The 22,871-nt window shown below is 48.7% G+C and overlaps 1 protein-coding gene across 4 annotated transcripts in view; it reads right to left on the bottom strand.

Annotated features, from left to right (window-relative positions):
* cep192 (centrosomal protein 192) overlaps positions 1-22,871 on the bottom strand; it is a 99,864-nt gene that overhangs the window by 22,198 nt on the left and 54,795 nt on the right. For all 4 annotated transcript variants that reach the window (XM_031811885.1, XM_031811884.1, XM_031811887.1 and 1 more), the window contains 16 exons: positions 18,693-19,602; positions 18,376-18,524; positions 17,968-18,198; positions 17,283-17,408; positions 14,759-14,899; positions 14,596-14,659; positions 13,681-13,820; positions 13,409-13,501; positions 11,202-11,320; positions 8,579-8,779; positions 8,143-8,233; positions 5,178-5,357; positions 3,312-3,572; positions 3,057-3,178; positions 2,725-2,834; positions 482-647 (listed from right to left, as the gene is read on the bottom strand). In XM_031811885.1, coding sequence (XP_031667745.1) covers positions 482-647; positions 2,725-2,834; positions 3,057-3,178; positions 3,312-3,572; positions 5,178-5,357; positions 8,143-8,233; positions 8,579-8,779; positions 11,202-11,320; positions 13,409-13,501; positions 13,681-13,820; positions 14,596-14,659; positions 14,759-14,899; positions 17,283-17,408; positions 17,968-18,198; positions 18,376-18,524; positions 18,693-19,602 — 3,104 coding nt within the window. The remainder of the gene's footprint in view (positions 1-481; positions 648-2,724; positions 2,835-3,056; positions 3,179-3,311; positions 3,573-5,177; positions 5,358-8,142; positions 8,234-8,578; positions 8,780-11,201; positions 11,321-13,408; positions 13,502-13,680; positions 13,821-14,595; positions 14,660-14,758; positions 14,900-17,282; positions 17,409-17,967; positions 18,199-18,375; positions 18,525-18,692; positions 19,603-22,871) is intronic.

Here is a 22,871-nt window from a genome sequence, read left to right as displayed (position 1 = left end):
ATAACCATTAACACCCCTACAACATTATATAACCATTAACACCACCACTACAACATTATATAACCATTAACACCACCACTACAACATTATATAACCATTAACACCCCTACTACATTATATAACCATTAACACCCCTACAACATTACATAACCATTAACACCACCACTACAACATTACATAACCATTAACACCACTACAACATTATATAACCATTAACACCACTACAACATTATATAACCATTAACACCACTACTACAACATTATATAACCATTAACACCACTACTACAACATTACATAACCATTAACACCACTACTACAACATTATATAACCATTAACACCACCACTACAACATTATATAACCATTAACAGCCTGTATGTTCTAAGCAGAGAGAAACACTCTAGAAACCAAATGAGGTGTTAGATGAAAACATTCGTATGATTACGTTCTTTCCTAAAGGTATGACATTCAGTCCCAGTACCTGTCAGCCTCCGAGCCTCTCCTGGTGACAGCTAGGGGGGGCTGGACATGGAGGTCAGTCCTTCCAGAGTCCAAGGTCTCTGTGCTGCCCAGCACTGACAACACCACCTTACTCAGGTTCCCATAGAACAACTGGGCCTGGTTGGGGCTCTGGGGCAGGCCGTAGGCTGGAGACAACAGCATGGGAAAGCATGAGCTAAACATAGTGAGTCAAGTCAACACATACATATATACACACACATATATAGTTGATGTCAGAAGTTTACATACACCTTAGCCAAATACATTTAAACTCAGTTTCTCCATAATTCCTGACATTTAAACCTAGCAAAACATTCCCTGTCTTAGGTCAGTTAGGATCACCACTTTATTTTAAGACTGTGAAATGTCAGAATAATAGTAGAGAGAATGATTTATTTCAGCTTTTATTTATTTCATCACATTCCCAGTGGGTCAGAAGTTTACATACACTCAATTAGTATGTGGTAGCATTGCCTTTAAACTGTTCGACTTGGGTCAAATGTTTCGGGTAGCTTCCCACAATAAGTTGGGTGATTTTTTGCCCATTCCTCCTGGCAGAGCTGGTGTAACTGAGTCAGGTTTGTAGGTCTCCTTGCTCGCACGCGCTTTTTTCAGTTCTGCCAACAAATATTCTTTCAGATTGAGGTCAGGGCTTTGTGATGGCCACTCCAATACCTCGACTTTGTTGTCCTTAAGCCAGTTTGCCACAACTTTGGAAGTATGCTTGAGGTCATTGTCCATTTGGAAGACCCATTTGTGACCAAGCTTTAACTTGACTGATGTCTTGAGCTGTTGCTTCAATAAATACACATTTTACTTCTCATGATGCCATCTATTTTGTAAAGTGCACCAGTCCCTCCTGCAGAAAAGCACCCAAACAACATGATGCTGCCACCCCCGTGCTTCACGGTTGGGATGATGTTCTTCGGCTTGCAAGCCCACCACTTTTTCCAAAAACATATCGATGGTCATTATGGCCAAACAGTTCTATTTTTGTTTCATCAGACCAGAGGACATTTATCCAAAAAGTATGATCTTTGTCCCCATGTGCAGTTGCAAACCGTAGTCTGACTCTTTTATGGTGGTTTTGGAGCAGTGGCTTCTTCCTTGCTGAGCGTCCTTTCAGGTTATGTCGATATAGGACTCGTTTGACTGTGGATATAAATACTTTTGTACCTGTTTCCTCCAGCATCTTCACAAGGTCCTTTGCTGCTGTTCTGAGATCGATCTGCACTTTTCGCACCAAAGTACGTTAATCTCTACTATTGTTTGTACAGATGATCGTGGTACCTTCAGGCTTTTGGAAATTGCTCCCAAGGATGAACCAGACTTGTGTTGGTCCCCAAAAAAATTCTGGTCTTCGCTGATTTCTTGTGATTTTCCCATGATGTCAAGCAAAGAGGCAGAGAGTTTGAAGGTAGGCCTTGAAATACATCCACAGGTGCACCTCCAATTGACTCAAATTATGTTAATTAGCCTATCAGAAGCTTCTAAAGCCATGACATCATTTTCTGGAATTTTCCAAGCTGTTTAAAGGCACAGTAATCTTAGTGTATGGAAACTTCTGACCCACTAGAATTCTGATACAGTGAATTATAAGTGAAATAATCTGTCTGTAAACAACTGTAGGAAAAATCACTTGTGTCATGCAAAGTAGATGTCCTAACTGACTTGCCAAAACTATAGTTTGTTAACAAGAAATTTGTGGAGTGGTTGAAAAATGAGTTACTGACGCTAATCTAAGTATGTAAACTTCCGACTTCAACTGTGTGTGTGTGTGTGTGTGTGTGTGTGTGTGTGTGTGTGTGTGTGTGTGTGTGTGTGTGTGTGTGTGTGTGTGTGTGTGTGTGTGTGTGTGTGTGTGTGTGTGTGTGTGTGTGTGTGTGTGTGTGTGTGTGTGTGTGTGTGTGTGTGTGTGTGTGTGTGTGTGTGTGTGTGTATATATATATATATAAACATTTCCATAACAAACAAGTTTTTGCAGATAATTATGAACAACAAGTTGTCCAGAGTAGGAACTCCTCACTGGTACCCTAGAGTATAGAACAGGGGTCTCCAACAGGTTGATCTACCAGTAACTCACAGACCACCTACGAGTAGCTCGCCAGACCGCAAAATGTCACTAACAAATCCCGCAAGTATCAGACACCGCAAGCTCCCAGCTCCTCTCCCATCAAAGAAACATAATCCCACCTCTGTTGTAGAAAGACCCATGACCCTTACCCTCCAGGACCTGCTCCTCCCCCAGGAACCTCTCGTTGAAGTTGAGTCCTTTCAGCAGACTGTTCTCTGACAGAATCTTCCTGCCTGCATCAGGCTTCGACAGCAGCAACCTGGGGGACAGGAGATGGAGGTGAAATCAGTCTCCTTACAGTGTTGTAAATCAAACTAGAGGGCCTGGAGAACAGAAACAGACAGTAGTGGATCAAACGGTTCTGTCTGACAGCCTGGAACAACCTCCTCAAAGCCTCTTTAATGCTATTGCCACACAAGATGGCTGTTTAAAAGTCAGGTTAATGACAGCCCATGTAAGAAACAGAGGGACAGGTCCTCACCTCCTGAACTGTTGTCGTGAGACCTCGTCTCCACAGAAGAGACAGACTGTGGCCAGGACGGCATTAGCTGACTGACACAGAGTCTGCTCTCTCTGGGTCACCTTCATCAGAACCGTGATCACCTGGAGAAAGAGAAGTCAGGTAGTCCAGTTCACACCAACTATTAATGATAGAAACATCTCTCCATCTCTCCAGTCAGGTAGTCCAGATCAAACCAGAACCTCCTTTCTGACCACAACAAGTCATGTGACCTACCTCCTGTGTCCTCTCCTTCAGGACGAACTGAGACGGAGAGAGGCTGATGTCCGAGGAGTCCATGACAGAGCGTGTGTGTAGGTCAGAGTAGGGAACAGCCTTAATGAAGGCAGCCCTGCACCCAGTGTTTCTCACACAGACACACAGCTTGGAGACCTGGCCTGCTGCGACCCCCATTAGCATAGCCACGTAGCCATCTGAACGCTTCCTGTGGTCTTCCAGAATAATGTTGCTGGTCCCTCCATAGCCTGATAGGGGGATCTGGGGGGGCGAGAGAGAGACAGAGGGCTGTTTGTAATATCTCTATTTATTAAGATGTGAGGCATATAGCCAGAGCTACATAAGCCATACGTCAGACTCATATACAACCCACCCATACGTCGCCACAGACTCACAACCCACCCATACGTCGCCACAGACTCACAACCCACCCATACGTCGCCACAGACTCATAACCCACCCATACGTCGCCACAGACTCACAACCCACCCATACGTCACCAGACTCACAACCCACCCATACGTCGCCACAGACTCATAACCCACCCATACGTCGCCACAGACTCACAACCCACCCATACGTCACCACAGACTCACAACCCACCCATACGTCATCACAGACTCACAACCCAGCCATACGTCGCCACAGACTCACAACCCATACGTCGCCACAGACTCACAACCCAGCCATACGTCGCCACAGACTCACAACCCATACGTCGCCACAGACTCACAACCCAGCCATACGTCGCCACAGACTCATAACCCACCCATACGTCGCCACAGACTCACAACCCACCCATACGTCGCCACAGACTCACAACCCATACGTCACCACGGACTCACAACCCACCCATACGTCGCCACAGACTCATAACCCACCCATACGTCACCACAGACTCATAACCCACCCATACGTCACCAGACTCACAACCCACCCATACGTCGCCACAGACTCACAACCCACCCATACGTCGCCACAGACTCACAACCCAGCCATACCTCGCCACGGACTCATAACCCACCCATACGTCGCCACAGACTCACAACCCACCCATACGTCGCCACAGACTCATAACCCATACGTCGCCACGGACTCACAACCCACCCATACGTCGCCACAGACTCATAACCCATACGTCGCCACGGACTCACAACCCATACGTCGCCACGGACTCATAACCCATACGTCGCCACGGACTCACAACCCATACGTCGCCACGGACTCACAACCCATACGTCATCACAGACTCATTGTGAAGTCTGAAAACAGACAAACTTTAAAAAGTGTAATGTCCCTTTAAGATCAGAAACCACCACAATAAGTAGCTAGATCCTTGGAACCCATAGATTTTCACATTTCTGTTGTTGGCCTTGCACTACACACCGGACTCAAATAACCAAGTCATCATCAAGCCTTTAATTCGTGGAATCAGGAGTGTAGTGCTAAGGCAACAACTACGGCCCAGGATGAAGAAACATTGGTCTATAGGATGGTTAGGGTAGAGTGGGCCAGACAGTAAACCAGGATGGTTAGGGTAGAGAGGGCCCAGGATGGTTAGGGTAGAGAGGGCCCAGGATGGTTAGGGTAGAGAGGGCCCAGGATGGTTAGGGTAGAGAGGGCCCAGGATGGTTAGGGTAGAGAGGGCCTCACAGTAAACCAGGATGGTTAGGGTAGAGAGGGCCTCACAGTAAACCATGATAGTTAGGGTAGAGAGGACCTCACAGTAAACCAGGATAGTTAGGATAGAGAGGGCCTCACAGTAAACCAGGATAGTTAGGGTAGAGAGGGTCTCACAGTGAACTTGATGCCAGGCTGTGAGGGCCTCACAGTAAACCAGGATAGTTATGGTAGAGAGGGTCTCACAGTGAACTTGATGCCAGGCTGTGAGGGTCGTACTCCAGACTGTTTGATCTCCAGCTTGGACAGGGTGCAGGCCACCCGGGTTGGGGCAAACAGCAGGTGGACAACAACATCCTCCCTGGGCCGGATTGACAGCTCTCTGTGTCGGGTCAACCTCTCCTCCTGTCCAAAACTACTCTGGAGCTGGGAGAGATATATTACATTAATAGATAGACACGAGACACACAAATGGAGAGAGAGAGAGAGATACAAATGGAGAGAGAGAGAGAGATACAGAGAGAGAGAGAGAGAGAGAGAGAGAGAGAGAGAGAGAGAGAGAGATACAGAGATACAGAGAGAGAGAGAGAGAGAGAGAGACACAGAGAGAGAGACAGAGAGAGAGAGACACAGAGAGAGAGAGAGACAAATGGAGAGAGAGACAAATGGAGAGAGAGAGAGAGAGAGAGAGAGACAAATGGAGAGAGAGAGAGAGATACAGAGAGAGAGAGAGATACAGAGAGAGAGAGAGAGATACAGAGAGAGAGAGACACAGAGAGAGAGAGAGAGACAAATGGAGAGAGAGAGAGAGAGACAAATGGAGAGAGAGAGAGAGAGAGACAAATGGAAGAGAGAGAGAGAGAGAGACAAATGGAGAGAGAGAGAGAGAGAGAGACAAATGGAGAGAGAGAGAGAGAGAGAGACAAATGGAGAGAGAGAGAGAGAGAGAGAGACAAATGGAGAGAGAGAGAGAGAGAGAGACAAATGGAGAGAGAGAGAGAGAGAGAGACCAAATGGAGAGAGAGAGAGAGAGAGAGACAAATGGAGAGAGAGAGAGAGAGCAAATGGAGAGAGAGAGAGAGAGAGAGACAAATGGAGAGAGAAGAGAGAGAGAGAGACAAATGGAGAGAGAGAGAGAGAGAGAGAGCAAATGGAGAGAGAGAGAGAGAGAGACAAATGATGAGAGAATGGAGAGAGAGAGACAAATGGAGAGAGAGAGACAAAATGGAGAATGAGAGAGAGAGAGACAAATGGAGAGAGAGAGAGAGAGAGACAAATGGAAGAGAGAGAGAGAGAGACAATGGAGAGAGAGAGAGAGAGGAGAGAGAGAGAGAGAGACAAATGGAGAGAGAGAGAGAGAGAGACAAATGGAGAGAGAGAGAGAGAGAGAGACAAATGGAGAGAGAGAGAGAGAGACAAAGGAGAGAGAGAGAGAGAGAAGACAAATGGAGAGAGAGAGAGAGAGAGACAAATGGAGAGAGAGAGAGAGAGAGACAAATGGAGAGAGAGAGAGAGAGAGACAAATGGAGAGAGAGAGAGAGAGAGAGACAAATGGAGAGAGAGGAGACAAATGGAAGAGAGATAGGAACGAGAGAGGAGACAAATGGAGAGAGAGAGAGAGAGAGAGACAAATGGAGAGAGAGAGAGAGAGAGGACAAATGGAGAGAGAGAGGGAGAGACAAATGGAGAGAGAGAGAGGAGAGAGAGACAAATGGAGAGAGAGGAGAGAGGACAATGGAGAGAGAGAGAGAGACAAATGGAAGAGAGAGAGAGAGACAAATGGGAGAGAGAGAGAGAGAACAAAATGGAGAGAGAGAGAGAGAGAGACAAATGGAGAGAGAGAGAGAGAGACAAATGGAGAGAGAGAGAGAGAGAGACAAATGGAGAGAGAGAGAGAGCAAGACAAAATGGAGAGAGAGAGAGAGAGACAAATGGAGGAGAGAGAGGAGAGACAAATGGAGAGAGAGAGAGAGAGACAAATGGAGAGAGAGAGAGAGAGACAAATGAGAGAGAGAGAGAGAGACAAATGGAGAGAGAGAAGAGAGACAAAGGAGAGAGGAGAGAGAGGAGAAAGACAAATGGAGAGAGAGAGAGAGAGACAAATGGAGAGAGAGAGAGAGAGAGACAAATGGAGAGAGAGAGAGAGAGACAAATGGAGAGAGAGAGAGAGAGACAAATGGAGAGAGAGAGAGAGAAATGGAGAGAGAGAGAGACAAATGGAGAGAGAGAGAGAGAGACAAATGGAGAGAGAGAGACAAATGGAGAGAGAGAGAGAGAGACAAATGGAGAGAGAGAGAGACAAATGGAGAGAGAGAGAGAGAGACAAATGGAGAGAGAGAGAGAGAGACAAATGGAGAGAGAGACAAATGGAGAGAGAGAGAGAGAGAGAGAGAGAGAGACAAATGGAGAGAGAGAGAGACAAATGGAGAGAGAGAGACAAATGGAGAGAGAGAGAGAGAGACATGACTGTTCACTAATGGCTTCAAACACCACAGGAGTCCACAGCCAAGTCTCCAGGCAAGCAGTCTGACACAGAGCTGTTGTGATTGATATCTGTAGAGTAGCTGGAGAGGGTTAAGGAGCAGTCTGACACAGAGCTGTTGTGATTGATATCTGAACAGTAGCTGGAGAGGGTTACGGAGCAGTCTGACACAGAGCTGTTGTGATTGATATCTGTAGAGTAGCTGGAGAGGGTTAAGGAGCAGTCTGACACAGAGCTGTTGTGATTGATATCTGTAGAGTAGCTGGAGAGGGTTAAGGAGCAGTCTGACACAGAGCTGTTGTGATTGATATCTGAACAGTAGCTGGAGAGGGTTACGGAGCAGTCTGACACAGAGCTGTTGTGATTGATATCTGAACAGTAGCTGGAGAGGGTTACGGAGCAGTCTGACACAGAGCGGTTGTGATTGATATCTGTAGAGTAGCTGGAGAGGGTTAAGGAGCAGTCTGACACAGAGCTGTTGTGATTGATATCTGTAGAGTAGCTGGAGAGGGTTAAGGAGCAGTCTGACACAGAGCTGTTGTGATTGATATCTGAACAGTAGCTGGAGAGGGTTACGGAGCAGTCTGACACAGAGCTGTTGTGATTGATATCTGAACAGTAGCTGGAGAGGGTTACGGAGCAGTCTGACACAGAGCTGTTGTGATTGATATCCGTAGAGTAGCTGAAGGCCACATGGAGCTGGACAAGTCAAGGAGGTTTGGTTCTTACCTGGAAACAGCTGTGGTCTTGTCCTCGGATCAGCAGACGCAGGTGATGTGTTGTGTTGGGGGAGTTATTACGAAGAACCAGCTTCTGTTGTCTGTACAGGTAGAAGACCACATTCAGAGCTCCAACACCACCACCACACCTCCACCACAACACCACCAAAATATATTGAACCTTTATTTAACTAGGCAAGACAGTTAAGAACAAATTATTATTTACAACGATGGCCAAACCCGGACAACGCTGGGCCAATTGTGCGCCGCCCTATGGGACTCCCAATCCCGGCCGGGTATGATACAGCCTGGAATCGAACCAGGGACTGTAGTGACGCTTCTTGCAGTGAGATGCAGTGCCTTAGACCGCTGCGCCACTCGGGAGCAACTATGTATGTATGAATCATTATGACTAACATGGAAGAGTCTAGTAAAATGTTCCTTACACAGCCCTGCCCAGCGTGACCCCTCCCCAGGCCACAAACTGCTTGTTGGAGAGGATGGGGGGCACCTCACTGTGGGGCAGCATGCCCAGGGCAGAGACAGGACCAGGGGCAGCAGGGTTCACCCCCTCCTCTGGTACCACCTGCCCCTTCAGAACCACCTCATACTGAGGACCAGACGGCAGCACCAGGATGGTCAGAACACTGGAGGGTCAAGCACAGAGAAACATCAGAACAGGAAGTATCATGAAAACACAAGGACACACAACAACCAACCAGGGAGAAGTCTGAGCTACCGGGACAAGGATCCTAGAGTAACAGATAGAATTGTACTTCAGAGTGTAATCTGAGTAATGTAGAAGGCTTTCTACAAGGCTAGATGTTCAGAACTGAGTAATGTAGAAGGCTTTCTACAAGGCTAGACGGTCAGAGCATTGAGTAATGTAGAAGGCTTTCTACAAGGCTAGATGTTCAGAACTGAGTAATGTAGAAGGCTTTCTACAAGGCTAGACGGTCAGAGCATTGAGTAATGTACAAGGCTTTCTACAAGGCTAGACGGTCAGAGCATTGAGTAATGTAGAAGGCTTTCTACAAGGCTAGATGGTCAGAACACTGAGTAATGTACAAGGCTTTCTACAAGGCTAGACGGTCAGAGCATTGAGTAATGTAGATGGCTTTCTACAAGGCTAGACGGTCAGAGCATTGAGTAATGTAGAAGTCTTTCCACAAGGCTAGATGGTCAGAACACTGAGTAATGTACAAGGCTTTCTACAAGGCTAGACGGTCAGAGCATTGAGTAATGTAGAAGGCTTTCTACAAGGCTAGATGGTCAGAACACTGAGTAATGTACAAGGCTTTCTACAAGGCTAGACGGTCAGAGCATTGAGTAATGTACAAGGCTTTCTACAAGGCTAGACGGTCAGAGCATTGAGTAATGTAGAAGTCTTTCCACAAGGCTAGATGGTCAGAACACTGAGTAATGTACAAGGCTTTCTACAAGGCTAGACGGTCAGAGCATTGAGTAATGTAGAAGGCTTTCTACAAGGCTAGATGGTCAGAGCATTGAGTAATGTAGAAGGCTTTCTACAAGGCTAGACGGTCAGAGCATTGAGTAATGTAGAAGGCTTTCTACAAGGCTAGACGGTCAGAACATTGAGTAATGTAGAAGGCTTTCTACAAGGCTAGATGGTCAGAACACTGAGTAATGTACAAGGCTTTCTACAAGGCTAGACGGTCAGAGCATTGAGTAATGTAGAAGGCTTTCTACAAGGCTAGATGGTCAGAACACTGAGTAATGTACAAGGCTTTCTACAAGGCTAGACGGTCAGAGCATTGAGTAATGTAGAAGGCTTTCTACAAGGCTAGATGGTCAGAACACTGAGTAATGTACAAGGCTTTCTACAAGGCTAGATGCTCAGAACACTGAGTAATGTACAAGGCTTTCTACAAGGCTAGATGGTCAGAGCATTGAGTAATGTAGAAGGCTTTCTACAAGGCTAGATGGTCAGAACACTGAGTAATGTACAAGGCTTTCTACAAGGCTAGACGGTCAGAGCATTGAGTAATGTAGAAGGCTTTCTACAAGGCTAGATGGTCAGAGCATTGAGTAATGTAGAAGGCTTTCTACAAGGCTAGACGGTCAGAGCATTGAGTAATGTAGAAGGCTTTCTACAAGGCTAGACGGTCAGAGCATTGAGTAATGTAGAAGGCTTTCTACAAGGCTAGATGGTCAGAACACTGAGTAATGTACAAGGCTTTCTACAAGGCTAGACGGTCAGAGCATTGAGTAATGTAGAAGGCTTTCTACAAGGCTAGACGGTCAGAGCATTGAGTAATGTAGAAGTCTTTCCACAAGGCTAGATGGTCAGAACACTGAGTAATGTACAAGGCTTTCTACAAGGCTAGACGGTCAGAGCATTGAGTAATGTAGAAGGCTTTCTACAAGGCTAGATGGTCAGAACACTGAGTAATGTACAAGGCTTTCTACAAGGCTAGACGGTCAGAGCATTGAGTAATGTAGAAGGCTTTCTACAAGGCTAGATGGTCAGAACACTGAGTAATGTAGAAGGCTTTCTACAAGGCTAGATGCTCAGAACACTGAGTAATGTACAAGGCTTTCTACAAGGCTAGACGGTCAGAACACTGAGTAATGTACAAGGCTTTCTACAAGGCTAGATGCTCAGAACTGAGTAATGTACAAGGCTTTCTACAAGGCTAGACGGTCAGAACACTGAGTAATGTACAAGGCTTTCTACAAGGCTAGATGCTCAGAACTGAGTAATGTACAAGGCTTTCTACAAGGCTAGATGCTCAGAACACTGAGTAATGTACAAGGCTTTCTACAAGGCTAGACGGTCAGAACACTGAGTAATGTAGAAGGCTTTCTACAAGGCTAGATGGTCAGAGCATTGAGTAATGTAGAAGGCTTTCTACAAGGCTAGATGGTCAGAGCACTGAGTAATGTACAAGGCTTTCTACAAGGCTAGACGGTCAGAACACTGAGTAATGTACAAGGCTTTCTACAAGGCTAGACGGTCAGAGCATTGAGTAATGTACAAGGCTTTCTACAAGGCTAGACGGTCAGAACTCTGAAGTGTGTAATAAATGAATAAATAATATAAAGTACCTCTCTCGGTTCTTCCTGCCGCCCTGAGAGGTGAACGAGACCACAATGCCTTGCTCCTCCCCGGCACGCAGACACAGGTCAACAGGACTCACAGAGAAACAGCCATCACCACCGCTGTTCTGTAGACAAGCACCACACAGGAGGTCATAGCAACAGCCAGCACCACACAGGAGGTCATAGCAACAGCCAGCACCACACAGGAGGTCATAGCAACAGCCAGCACCACACAGGAGGTCATAGCAACAGCCAGCACCACACAGGAGGTCATAGCAACAGTCATCACCACACAGGAGGTCATAGCAACAGCCAGCACCACACAGGAGGTCATAGCAACAGCCAGCACCACCCAGGAGGTCGTATCGACCAACAGTCAGCACCACCCAGGAGGTCGTATCGACCAACAGTCAGCACCACCCAGGAGGTCGTATCGACCAACAGTCAGCACCACCCAAGAGGTCATATCAACAAACACATCCCCCAGGCTTATCCAAACCACACCCCCCCAGGCTTATCCAAACCACACCCCCCCCCCCCAGGCTTATCCAAACCACACCCCCCCCCAGGCTTATCCAAACCACACCCCCCCCAGGCTTATCCAAACCACACACCCCCCAGGCTTATCCAAACCACACACCCCCCAGGCTTATCCAAACCACACCCCCCCCCAGCCTTATCCAAACCACACATCCCCCAGGCTTATCCAAACCACACCCCCCCCAGGCTTATCCAAACCACACCCCCCCCCAGGCTTATCCAAACCACACCCCCCCCCCAGGCTTATCCAAACCACACCCCCCCCCAGGCTTATCCTAACCACACCACACCCCCCAGGCTTATCCAAACCACACCACACCCCCCAGGCTTATCCAAACCACACCACACCCCCCAGGCTTATCCAAACCACACCACACCCCCCAGGCTTATCCAAACCACACCACACCCCCCAGGCTTATCCAAAACACACCACACCCCCCCAGGCTTATCCAAAACACACCACACCCCCCCAGGCTTATCCAAACCACACCCCCCCAGGCTTATCCAAACCACACCCCCCCAGGCTTATCCAAACCACACCCCCCAGGCTTATCCAAACCACACCCCCCCAGGCTTATCCAAACCACACCCCCCCAGGCTTATCCAAACCACCCCCCCCCCAGGCTTATCCAAACCACACCACACCCCCCAGGCTTATCCTAACCACACCACACCCCCAGGCTTATCCAAACCACACCACACCCCCCAGGCTTATCCAAACCACACCACACCCCCCAGGCTTATCCAAACCACACCACACCCCCCAGGCTTATCCAAACCACACCACACCCCCCAGGCTTATCCAAACCACACCACACCCCCCAGGCTTATCCAAACCACACCACACCCCCCAGGCTTATCCAAACCACACCACACCCCCAGGCTTATCCAAACCACACCACACCCCCCAGGCTTATCCAAACCACACCACACCCCCCAGGCTTATCCAAACCACACCACACCCCCCAGGCTTATCCAAACCACACCACACCCCCCCAGGCTTATCCAAACCACACCCCCCCAGGCTTATCCAAACCACACCCCCCCAGGCTTATCCAAACCACACCCCCCAGGCTTATCCAAACCACACCCCCCAGGCTTATCCAAACCACACCCCCCCAGGCTTATCCAAACCACCCCCCCCCCCCAGGCTTATCCAAACCACACCCCCCCCCAGGCTTATCCAAACCACACCCCCCCCCAGGCTTATCCAAACCACACCCCCCCCCAGGCTTATCCAAACCACACACCCCCCCCAGGCTTATCCAAACCACACACCCCCCCCCAGGCTTATCCAAACCACACCCCCCCCCAGGCTTATCCAAACCACACCCCCCAGGCTTATCCAAACCACACCCCCCCCCCAGGCTTATCCAAACCACACCCCCCCCCAGGTTTATCCAAACCACCCCCCCCCCAGGCTTATCCAAACCACACACCCCCAGGCTTATCCAAACCACACCCCCCCCCAGGCTTATCCAAACCACACCCCCCCCCAGGCTTATCCAAACCACACCCCCCCCCAGGCTTATCCAAACCACACCCCCCCAGGCTTATCCAAACCACACCCCCCCAGGCTTATCCAAACCACACCCCCCCAGGCTTATCCAAACCACACCCCCCAGGCTTATCCAAACCACAGATCAAACAGGGAAGTAAAAGGGACAGAATACCTTAAGTTTCAGCTGAACATCAATGTTGCCTGCGTTCTTCAGAGGCAGAGTCTGCGTGCTGGACTGACCCAACGCTGCCGAGAGGTTAACATTCTACCCCCCAAAAAAATGATATGAGGAAAGAATGACAGAAATATCAACATCACACAAAAGGTCCACCCTAACTCTAATACGGAATGTGTTATTAAGGCAATACAACACACTGGTTTCCCAGTTAAACCCTGAATATAAAGACTAGTCTCATGTCAGCAGTGCTGCGGGTCAGTTCCTACCTGCAGGTCTTTAGGGGCGTGTACTCTGGCTGTTCCAGACCTGGCTCTGAGAGGGACGCTCCTGATCACATGACTGGGGCCTGGACAGTCCACCTCGATGTCCACCCGCGCACTGTACTCATCCGCTGGACCTAGATCACCTGTATAACATCACTGTACTCATCAGCTGGACCTAGATCACCTGTATGACACAATGACATCACTGAACTCCTCAGCTGGACCTAGACCACCTGTATGACATCACTGCACTTATCAGCTGGACCGAGACCACCTGTATGACACAATGACATCACTGAACTCCTCAGCTGGACCTAGACCACCTGTATGACATCACTGCACTTATCAGCTGGACCGAGACCACCTGTATGACACAATGACATCACTGAACTCCTCAGCTGGACCTAGACCACCTGTATGACACAATGACATCACTGAACTCCTCAGCTGGACCTAGACCACCTGTATGACATCACTGCACTTATCAGCTGGACCGAGACCACCTGTATGACACAATGACATCACTGAACTCCTCAGCTGGACCTAGACCACCTGTATGACATCACTGCACTTATCAGCTGGACCGAGACCACCTATATGACACAATGACATCACTGAACTCCTCAGCTGGACCTAGACCACCTGTATGACATCACTGCACTTATCAGCTGGACCGAGACCACCTGTATGACACAATGACATCACTGAACTCCTCAGCTGGACCTAGACCACATGTATGACATCACTGCACTTATCAGCTGGACCGAGACCACCTGTATGACACAATGACATCACTGTACTCATCAGCTGGACCTAGACCACCTGTATGACATTAGACATGACAAACATCAGCTGTGATTGGTGGCTGAATGGCATCTTCGTGTATTAATATTCATGGAGCCAGGACAGGGGTCATACCTGAACAGGACTGGTACTTCTGTGGAGCGTGGAAGTGGACCCAAACCATGAAGCTTTCTGGATTCTGAAATACAACACAAGACAACATTCCAAAACATCCCTCAAACTACTCAGCTATTGAAGTCACAAGTCACTGAGACTAGGTCACTCCAGGGTTACTCACCTCTCCGTAGCTGGCGTGCATCACGTGGTTCATGACGGACGGAGCGGCCAGTGATGTCAGAGTTCCCGCCTGCAACAAGCCCTCAGCTGTCATGGCAACGGGACTCTTGGAGAAGGTGAAGCAGCGCCAGGCCGTGGCGTTCTAGAAATACGACATCACAAAAGACGATATCTATCAAAGAAGTGTTTTTGAGTAACAGAAAGATCAGGCCTGGAATGTCAGGATTTTAGGAGCAAGGCCATTTGGCATTTAAGTGGTGCCCGACAGCCTGGCATACTGAGCCTCAGGCGACAGCCTGGCATACTGAGCCTCAGGCGACAGCCTGGCATACTGAGCCTCAGGCGACAGCCTGGCATACTGAGCCTCAGGCGACAGCCTGGCATACTGAGCCTCAGGCGACAGCCTGGCATACTGAGCCTCCAGTCTCATGTCCTGACCGATGCTGCCAGGAGGGAGGCGCCAGACAATGTAGCAGGCTAGATGACAGTAATGCTTGACCAATAGGATCATTATTAATAGCTAAAGGCTTGAATCTGTCATACTGGAGGCACTGGTCCTTTTGCCAGGAGAGAAAGGCCGGGGCCTGTCGTCCTCCTGCCAGGAGTTGGCTGATGAACAGTTGATGTGTGCCTCTGGATTCCATAAGGACGGGCGCAGTTGCATCCCCGATGAGTCCGCCTTCACTTGTAGCCTACTTCGATGAGTCCGCCTTCACTTGTAGCCTACTTCGATGAGTCCGCCTTCACTTGTAGCCTACTTCGATGAGTCCGCCTTCACTTTAGCCTACTTCGATGAGTCCGCCTTCACTTGTAGCCTACTTCGATGAGTCCGTCTTCACTTGTAGCCTACTTCGATGAGTCCGCCTTCACTTGTAGCCTACTTCGATGAGTCAGTCTTCACTTGTAGCCTACTTCAATGAGTCAGTCTTCACTTGTAGCCTACTTCGATGAGTCCGCCTTCACTTGTAGCCTACTTCGATGAGTCAGTCTTCACTTGTAGCCTACTTCGATGAGTCAGTCTTCACTTGTAGCCTACTTCGATGAGTCAGTCTTCACTTGTAGCCTATGGCGATGCTGAGATGACTGTCAGAAGGACCTGATCAGGACCTCCTGAGTGGCCAAGTGGTCTAAGGCACTGCATCGCAGTCGCAGCCGGCTGGGGCGGCAAACACTCAGCACAGCGTCGTCCGGGTTAGGGAAGGGGTTTGGCCAGCAGGGATGTCGTTGTCCCATCGCACACTAGCGACTCCTGTGGCGGGGATGGGCGCAGTGCAGGACCTGATCACATGACGAACATTGACTAATAAGAATTGAGATAACTGACAGAGCCATGTGAGTGGGGTGCTTCGGAGCACGGCGATTGGCAGCGGGGAGAAGGGAATTATAATTATTATACTAATCCAAAGGGCACAACGGACACTTTGGCTGCAAGGAATGTAAATTTTTTAGGTAGCATTACGGCTGGCCACACAACGGGACATCGAGGGCCATGGCTGTTGAAATTGAGGGCAGCAGGACAAAGTTCTGCACAACCCAGACAGAAGAGTACTGACCCACACAACATTAGTTATTGTCCCGAAGCTGTACTGCATTCTATTGTACTGCATAGCATCGCACTGCATCGTACTGCACCGCATCGTACTGCACTGCACAGCATCGTAATGCACCGCACAGCATCGTACCGCACCGCACAGCATCGTACCGCACAGCACAGCATCGTACCGCACAGCACAGCATCGTACCGCACAGCACAGCATCGTACCGCACAGCACAGCATCGTACCGCACAGCATCGTACCGCACAGCATCGTACCGCACAGCATCGTACCGCACAGCATCGTACCGCACAGCATCGTACCGCACAGCATCGTACCGCACCTCATCGTACCGCACAGCATCGCACAGCATCGTACTGCACCGCACAGCATCGTACTGCACCGCACAGCACCGTAGTGTATTGCATCGTACTGCACCGTAGTGTATTGCATCGTACTGCACCGTAGTGTATTGCATCGTACTGCACCGTAGTGTATTGCATCGTACTGCACCGTAGTGTATTGCATCGTACTGCACCGTAGTGTATTGCATCGTACTGCACCGTAGTGTATTGCATCGTACTGCACCGTAGTGTATTGCATCGTACTGCACTGTAGTGTATTGCATCGTACTGCACTGTAGTGTATTGCATCGTACTGCACTGTAGTGTATTGCATCGTACTGCACTGTAGTGTATTGCATCGTACTGCACTGTAGTATATTGCATCGTACTGCACTGTAGTGTATTGCATCGTACTGCACTGTAGTGTATTGCATCGTACTGCACTGTAGTGTATTGCATCGTACTGCACTGTAGTGTATTGCATCGTACTGCACTGTAGTGTATTGCATCGTAATGTACTGCATAGCATTGTATTGTACTGCATGGTAATGTAGCACATAGCATTGTACTGTATTGTAATGTACTGTACTGCATTGTAATGTACTGCATAGCATTGTATGGTAATGTAGTGCATTGTATTGTCTTACAGCACTGATAACCAGTCTAATGGGTACGGTGGCCTGAGTCCTGTTCAGCAGCTTCAGAGGGAGAGCTTTGGCACTGCCACCTGCCAGGTCTCCGAAGTCCAGACTGCCACACTTCCCCACATCCACCTGGAGAGGAGAAACCACCCAGAACGCAGTGTGTTACAGTGGAGAAACCACCCAGAACGCAGTGTGTTACAGTGGAGAAACCACCCAGAACGCAGTGTGTTACAGTGGAGAAACCACCCAGAACGCAGTGTGTTACAGTGGAGAAACCACCCAGAACGCAGTGTGTTACAGTGGAGAAACCACCCAGAACACAGTGTGTTACAGTGGAGAAACCACCCAGAACACAGTGTGTTACAGTGGAGAAACCACCCAGAACACAGTGTGTTACAGTGGAGAAACCACCCAGAACACAGTGTGTTACAGTGGAGAAACCACCCAGAACACAGTGTGTTACAGTGGAGAAACCACCCAGAACACAGTGGAGAAACAAAATAACTGATATCAACCAACTAGAACAGAAACCTTGAGGTTTTTCACAACTGTTAGTTCAAAACACTGAAATATAAGAAGTAAAACAAACCAAACAGGAAGTATGCCCACGTCCTGACATGGACTCAAAGCTAACTAACGATCGATCTTGGGACTCAAGCCAACAACTGATCAGCCACACCCCCCTTACCTCCAGAGCAGGGTTCTCTGCCATGGCGACGAGGACCACCCTCTTGGCGAACACCTCGGCACGGGCGACAGCCTGGGCCTCAGCGGAGGCAGGCCAGGAGGAGACACTGAGGACAGCTTGGTACACCCCGGCCTGAGGTGGGATGAACAACACCTTCTGCTCCTCCGTGCTCTTAGGGCCAATGATGGTCTTGTTCTTCACTATCAGCCACTGGTACGGGAATGAATCAACCTGGGTGGGACAGGAAATGGTCATTATGGTTCGACAGCAGTTCCAAGTTCTTCGGAGTGGTTACATATTCTCTAGCATTTTTTTTATTTTTTACATTTACACATTTGCTGACACTATTTCAGACCATACAATTCTCTCTAAATCATTGTCCTCTTTACAAATGTAACAAAATGACACCTTCTCTCCGTTGATGGCCAGACTGGTGACGGTGATGGAGACCTGCTGCCAGCGCTCGGAGGGATTGAAGATGCCCAGTGAGGTCTGAGAGGAGATGCCCACACAGCAGGCATGGGGGAACCTCAGCTCCTCAGGGATCACGACCTGGGCTGGAGGATTGGAGAGGGAGAGAAGGGTCCAGGATTATCTTAAAGCTTACAAAATTACATGTATTTAAAAATCACTCAAGAGTGAGATGAACCGTTTTGAACTCTTCCAACACACCCTCTTATCTCGAGTGATTCAAGAGAACATTCCAGAACAGATTGAAGACTTACCTGTGGGTTCAGGAAGGCTGCCGTCAGACCACGAGGCTACACACTGCTGGTTGTAGGGGTTCCCCTCCATCAGTCCTGGGTCCAAGGGTTTGAGGTGGGGGTTAGAGCAGTGGTACAGACCCCCGGGACCTCCTGGTCCACCTGGCCCAGAGACACCCAGACCCCCAGAGCTGTGGAGGTGTCTGACTGAGGGGTCAACGTTGGGTCCTAACCGTGAGGACATAGCGTGACCATACAGGCCGTTCCCTGCCGCTGTCATGTGGTGGTAGGGAGCAGGCAGAGGGAGACCAGGGTGAAGAGCTCCATCCGAGCCCAGGTTCTGCTGTGCCAGCTGGGAACTGAAGAGGGAGCGCCCCGTCAGGAGGCTAGGGACCCCTGGAGGCAGGTCCACCATAGAGCCCTGGGGCTTGAAGCTGGAGATGGGCATGTAGCACAGGTCCTCGGAGGAAGGCAGGCCGAAGACCGTCCTGGCCCCAGGATAGACCTCACTCCCCTGGGCTGAGACTCCAGACCACTGCTGGTTCCCCTGGCCCCCCATACCGCTGGGCTGCTGGATGTTCAGGTTGCTGGAGTAGCCAGAATCCAACTTGGTGAGAAGGTGTGAGTTGGGTTCGGAGTGGCGTTTCTGCTGGTTGTAGTCTCTATTGTTCCCACAGTGATAGTTACACTCACTCTGGCTGCGTGTAAAGCCCAGACCTGAACCACTCCGCAGGTCTACCGAGCCACTACGAGGACCATTCGAGTGGTGAGGAGACTCTGGGCTCTTGGACTGTCTAGGAGGACAGAGGCCGTCTGTAGAGCGGTGAGGAGGTAGCTCCTGACCTGTAGGACTCTGGGTATCAGCCCCTTCTACTGGCGGGGTAGGACTGGCCCTGATGATAGTGGTGCTCAGAGACATGGTGCCATGACTCTGGGGAAGGGAGAGAGATATCACAGTCAGTTGGTTATTCCTTCATGTGGTAACTCCACGACATGACATAGCTGAGTATTTCCAGGCAGATGACCGTCATTCAACTTAACATTGTGCAACAACAAGCAAGACAAGCACCCAAAACTCAAGGTTACTTCACCTCGGTTCTCTGATGAGAGATTCAGCGCCGTCAGAAAATACTCACATCCCTTTGACTTTTCCCACAAAATACTTTGTGAAATGTCAGCGGAAGAAAAATGTGAACATTTGTAAAACATTTCTGTAAAAATTAATCACTAATATATGTTGCCTAGACAAGTATTGAACCCCCTGAGTCAATACATGTTGACAGTGATTACTGCTGTGAGTCTTTCTGGGTAAATCTAAGAGCGTTCCACACCTGGATTGTGCAACATTGGCCCATTCTTCTTCATGTTCTGTCAAATGGGTTGCTGATCATTGCCAGACAACCATTTTCAGGTCTTGCCATAGATTTTTAAGCAGAATTAGGTCAAAAGTGTAAACTTGGCCACTCAGAAACATTCACTGGTCTTCTTGGTAAGCAACTCCAGGGTAGATTTGGCCTTGTGTTTTAGGTTATCGTCCTGCTAAAAGGTGAATCCCAGTGTCTGGTGGAAAGCAGACTGAGCCAGGGTTTCCTCTAGGATTTTGCCTGTGATTAGCTCCATTCTGTTTTTTTTTATCCTAAAAAAAAACTCCAACGATGACAAGCATACCCATAACATGACGCAGTCACCACAATGCTTAAGAATTATGAAGAGTGGTGCTCAGTGTTGTGTTGTGTTTGAACCAAACATAACACTTTGTATTCAGGACAAAAAGTGAATTGCTTTGCCACATGTGTTTTGCAGTTTTACTTTAGTGCCTTGTTGCAAACAGGATGCTTGTTTTGGAATGTTTGTATTCTATACAGACCTTTTCACTATGTGAATTAGGTTAGTATTGTGGACTAACTACAATGTTGATCCATCCTCAGTTCTCCTATCACAGCAATTAAACTAACTGTTTTGAAGTCACCATTGAAATCACTGAGGGGTTTCCTTCCTCTCCGGCAACTGAGTTAGGAAGGACGCCTGTATCATTTTAGTGACTGGGTGTATTGATACACCATCCAAAGTGTAATTAATAACTTCACCATGCTCAAAGGGTTATTCAATGTCAGATTTTTTTATAGTGACCCATCTACAAACAGGTACCCTTCTTTACGAGGCATTGAAAAACCTCCCTTGTCTTTGTGGTTGAATCTGTGTTTGAAATGCACTGCTTGACTGACTGCTTCGCTTCCACTGGCGGTCAAGTCTTTAGAAATTGGTTGAGGTTTTTCCTTTGTGTAATGAAGACGTAACCCTGTTCAGAACGAGGGTCACTTGTAGTGTACTGTTAGAGGCATGTGACCAGAAAGCTAGCTACAGTTTGTTTTCCTCCTGTATTGAACACAGATTTTCCCGCCTTCAATTTTATCGATTATATACGTAAAAAAAATATATACCTAAAGTTGTATTACAAAGTAGTTTGAAATGTTTTGGCAAAGTTTAAAGGTAAATTAAGATATTTTGAAGTCACGTTGAGCAAGTTGGAACCGGTGTTTTTCTGCATCAAACGCGCCAAATAAACGGACATTTTGGGAATATATTTCGACGGAATTAAATCAAACTAAAGGACCATTTGTGATGTGAAATACGCTTTTCTCTTTGTTTACGGAGGTGCTATCCTCAGATAATAGCATTGTTTGCTTTCGCCGAAAAGCCTTTTTGAAATCTGACATGTTGGCTGGATTCACAACGAGTGTAGCTTTAATTTGGTTTCTTACATGTGTGATTTAATGAAGGTTAGATTTTTATAGTAATGTATTTGAATTTGGCGCTCTGCATTTTTACCGGCTTTTGGCCAGGCGGGACGCTAGCGTCACACATATCCCAGAGAGGTTAACAGTGGAGGAAGCATAGAGCCACGGACAACAGAGCATGGGTAAGATTTCTGTTTTTGAGAAGTGGTGTGACCCAAAAACACACCACTTGTTGTCATACAGTGAGCGTGTAGAAGGGGCCCAGGCACTCTGGATAGTATCAATGACGACAAGTGGCAGGCCAGTCGCATTAAGATTCAACCTCTCACGGGCCACACCCAGGGTTTCTGGGTGATGGTGAAGAATCTCCCCGTTCACTTGGCTCAGAAGATCCTGGTGCGACGGAATCTACCAGGGCTGGTCGTGAAGCACAGCTTGCATTGGCCAATCAGGGCCTACCAGGAAGACGAATGAGCCCTGCTCCCTCACTGTGGCTAGAGAGGAGAGGATGAGGGTAGAGGATGAGGGATGAGTCCTGTTCCCTCACTGAGGCTAGAGAGGAGAGTATCAGGGTAGAGGATGAGGGATGAGTCCTGTTCCCTCACTGTGGCTAGAGAGGAGAGGATGAGGGTAGAGGATGAGGGATGAGTCCTGTTCCCTCACTGTGGCTAGAGAGGAGAGTATCAGGGTAGAGGATGAGGGATGAGTCCTGTTCCCTCACTGTGGATAGAGGAGAGTATCAGGGTAGAGGATGAGTCCTGTTCCCTCACTGTGGCTAGAGAGGAGAGTATCAGGGTAGAGGATGAGGGATGAGTCCTGTTCCCTCACTGTGGATAGAGGAGAGTATCAGTGTAGAGGATGAGTCCTGTTCCCTCACTGAGGCTAGAGAGGAGAGTATCAGTGTAGAGGATGAGGGATGACTCCTGTTCCCTCACTGAGGCTAGAGAGGAGAGTATCAGGGTAGAAGATGAGTCCTGTTCCCTCACTGTGGCTAGACAGGAGAGTATCAGGGTAGAGGATGAGTCCTGTTCCCTCACTGTGGCTAGACAGGAGAGTATCAGGGTAGAGGATGAGTCCTGTTCCCTCACTGTGGCTAGAGAGGAGAGTATCAGGGTAGAGGATGCGGGATGAGTCCTGTTCCCTCACTGAGGCTAGAGAGGAGAGTATCAGGGTAGAGGATGAGTCCTGTTCCCTCACTGTGGCTAGAGAGGAGAGTATCAGGGTAGAGGATGCGGGATGAGTCCTGTTCCCTCACTGAGGCTAGAGAGGAGAGTATCAGGGTAGAGGATGAGTCCTGTTCCCTCACTGTGGCTAGAGAGGAGAGTATCAGGGTAGAGGATGAGGGATGAGTCCTGTTCCCTCACATGTGACATGTTGTATTTTCACTGAGTCCTCCAAGACACTGGTCTGTTAGCGGAGCCAGAGCGCCTTCTGGGATCAAAGACACTTGGATGCAACAGAT

Source organism: Oncorhynchus kisutch, unplaced genomic scaffold (assembly GCF_002021735.2).
Source record: "Oncorhynchus kisutch isolate 150728-3 unplaced genomic scaffold, Okis_V2 Okis02a-Okis13b_hom, whole genome shotgun sequence".
In the NCBI taxonomy this organism is placed as follows: Eukaryota; Metazoa; Chordata; class Actinopteri; order Salmoniformes; family Salmonidae; genus Oncorhynchus; species Oncorhynchus kisutch.
The sequence above is the reverse complement of the archived record's forward strand: the minus strand, read 5'-3'. Positions and strand labels throughout refer to the sequence as shown.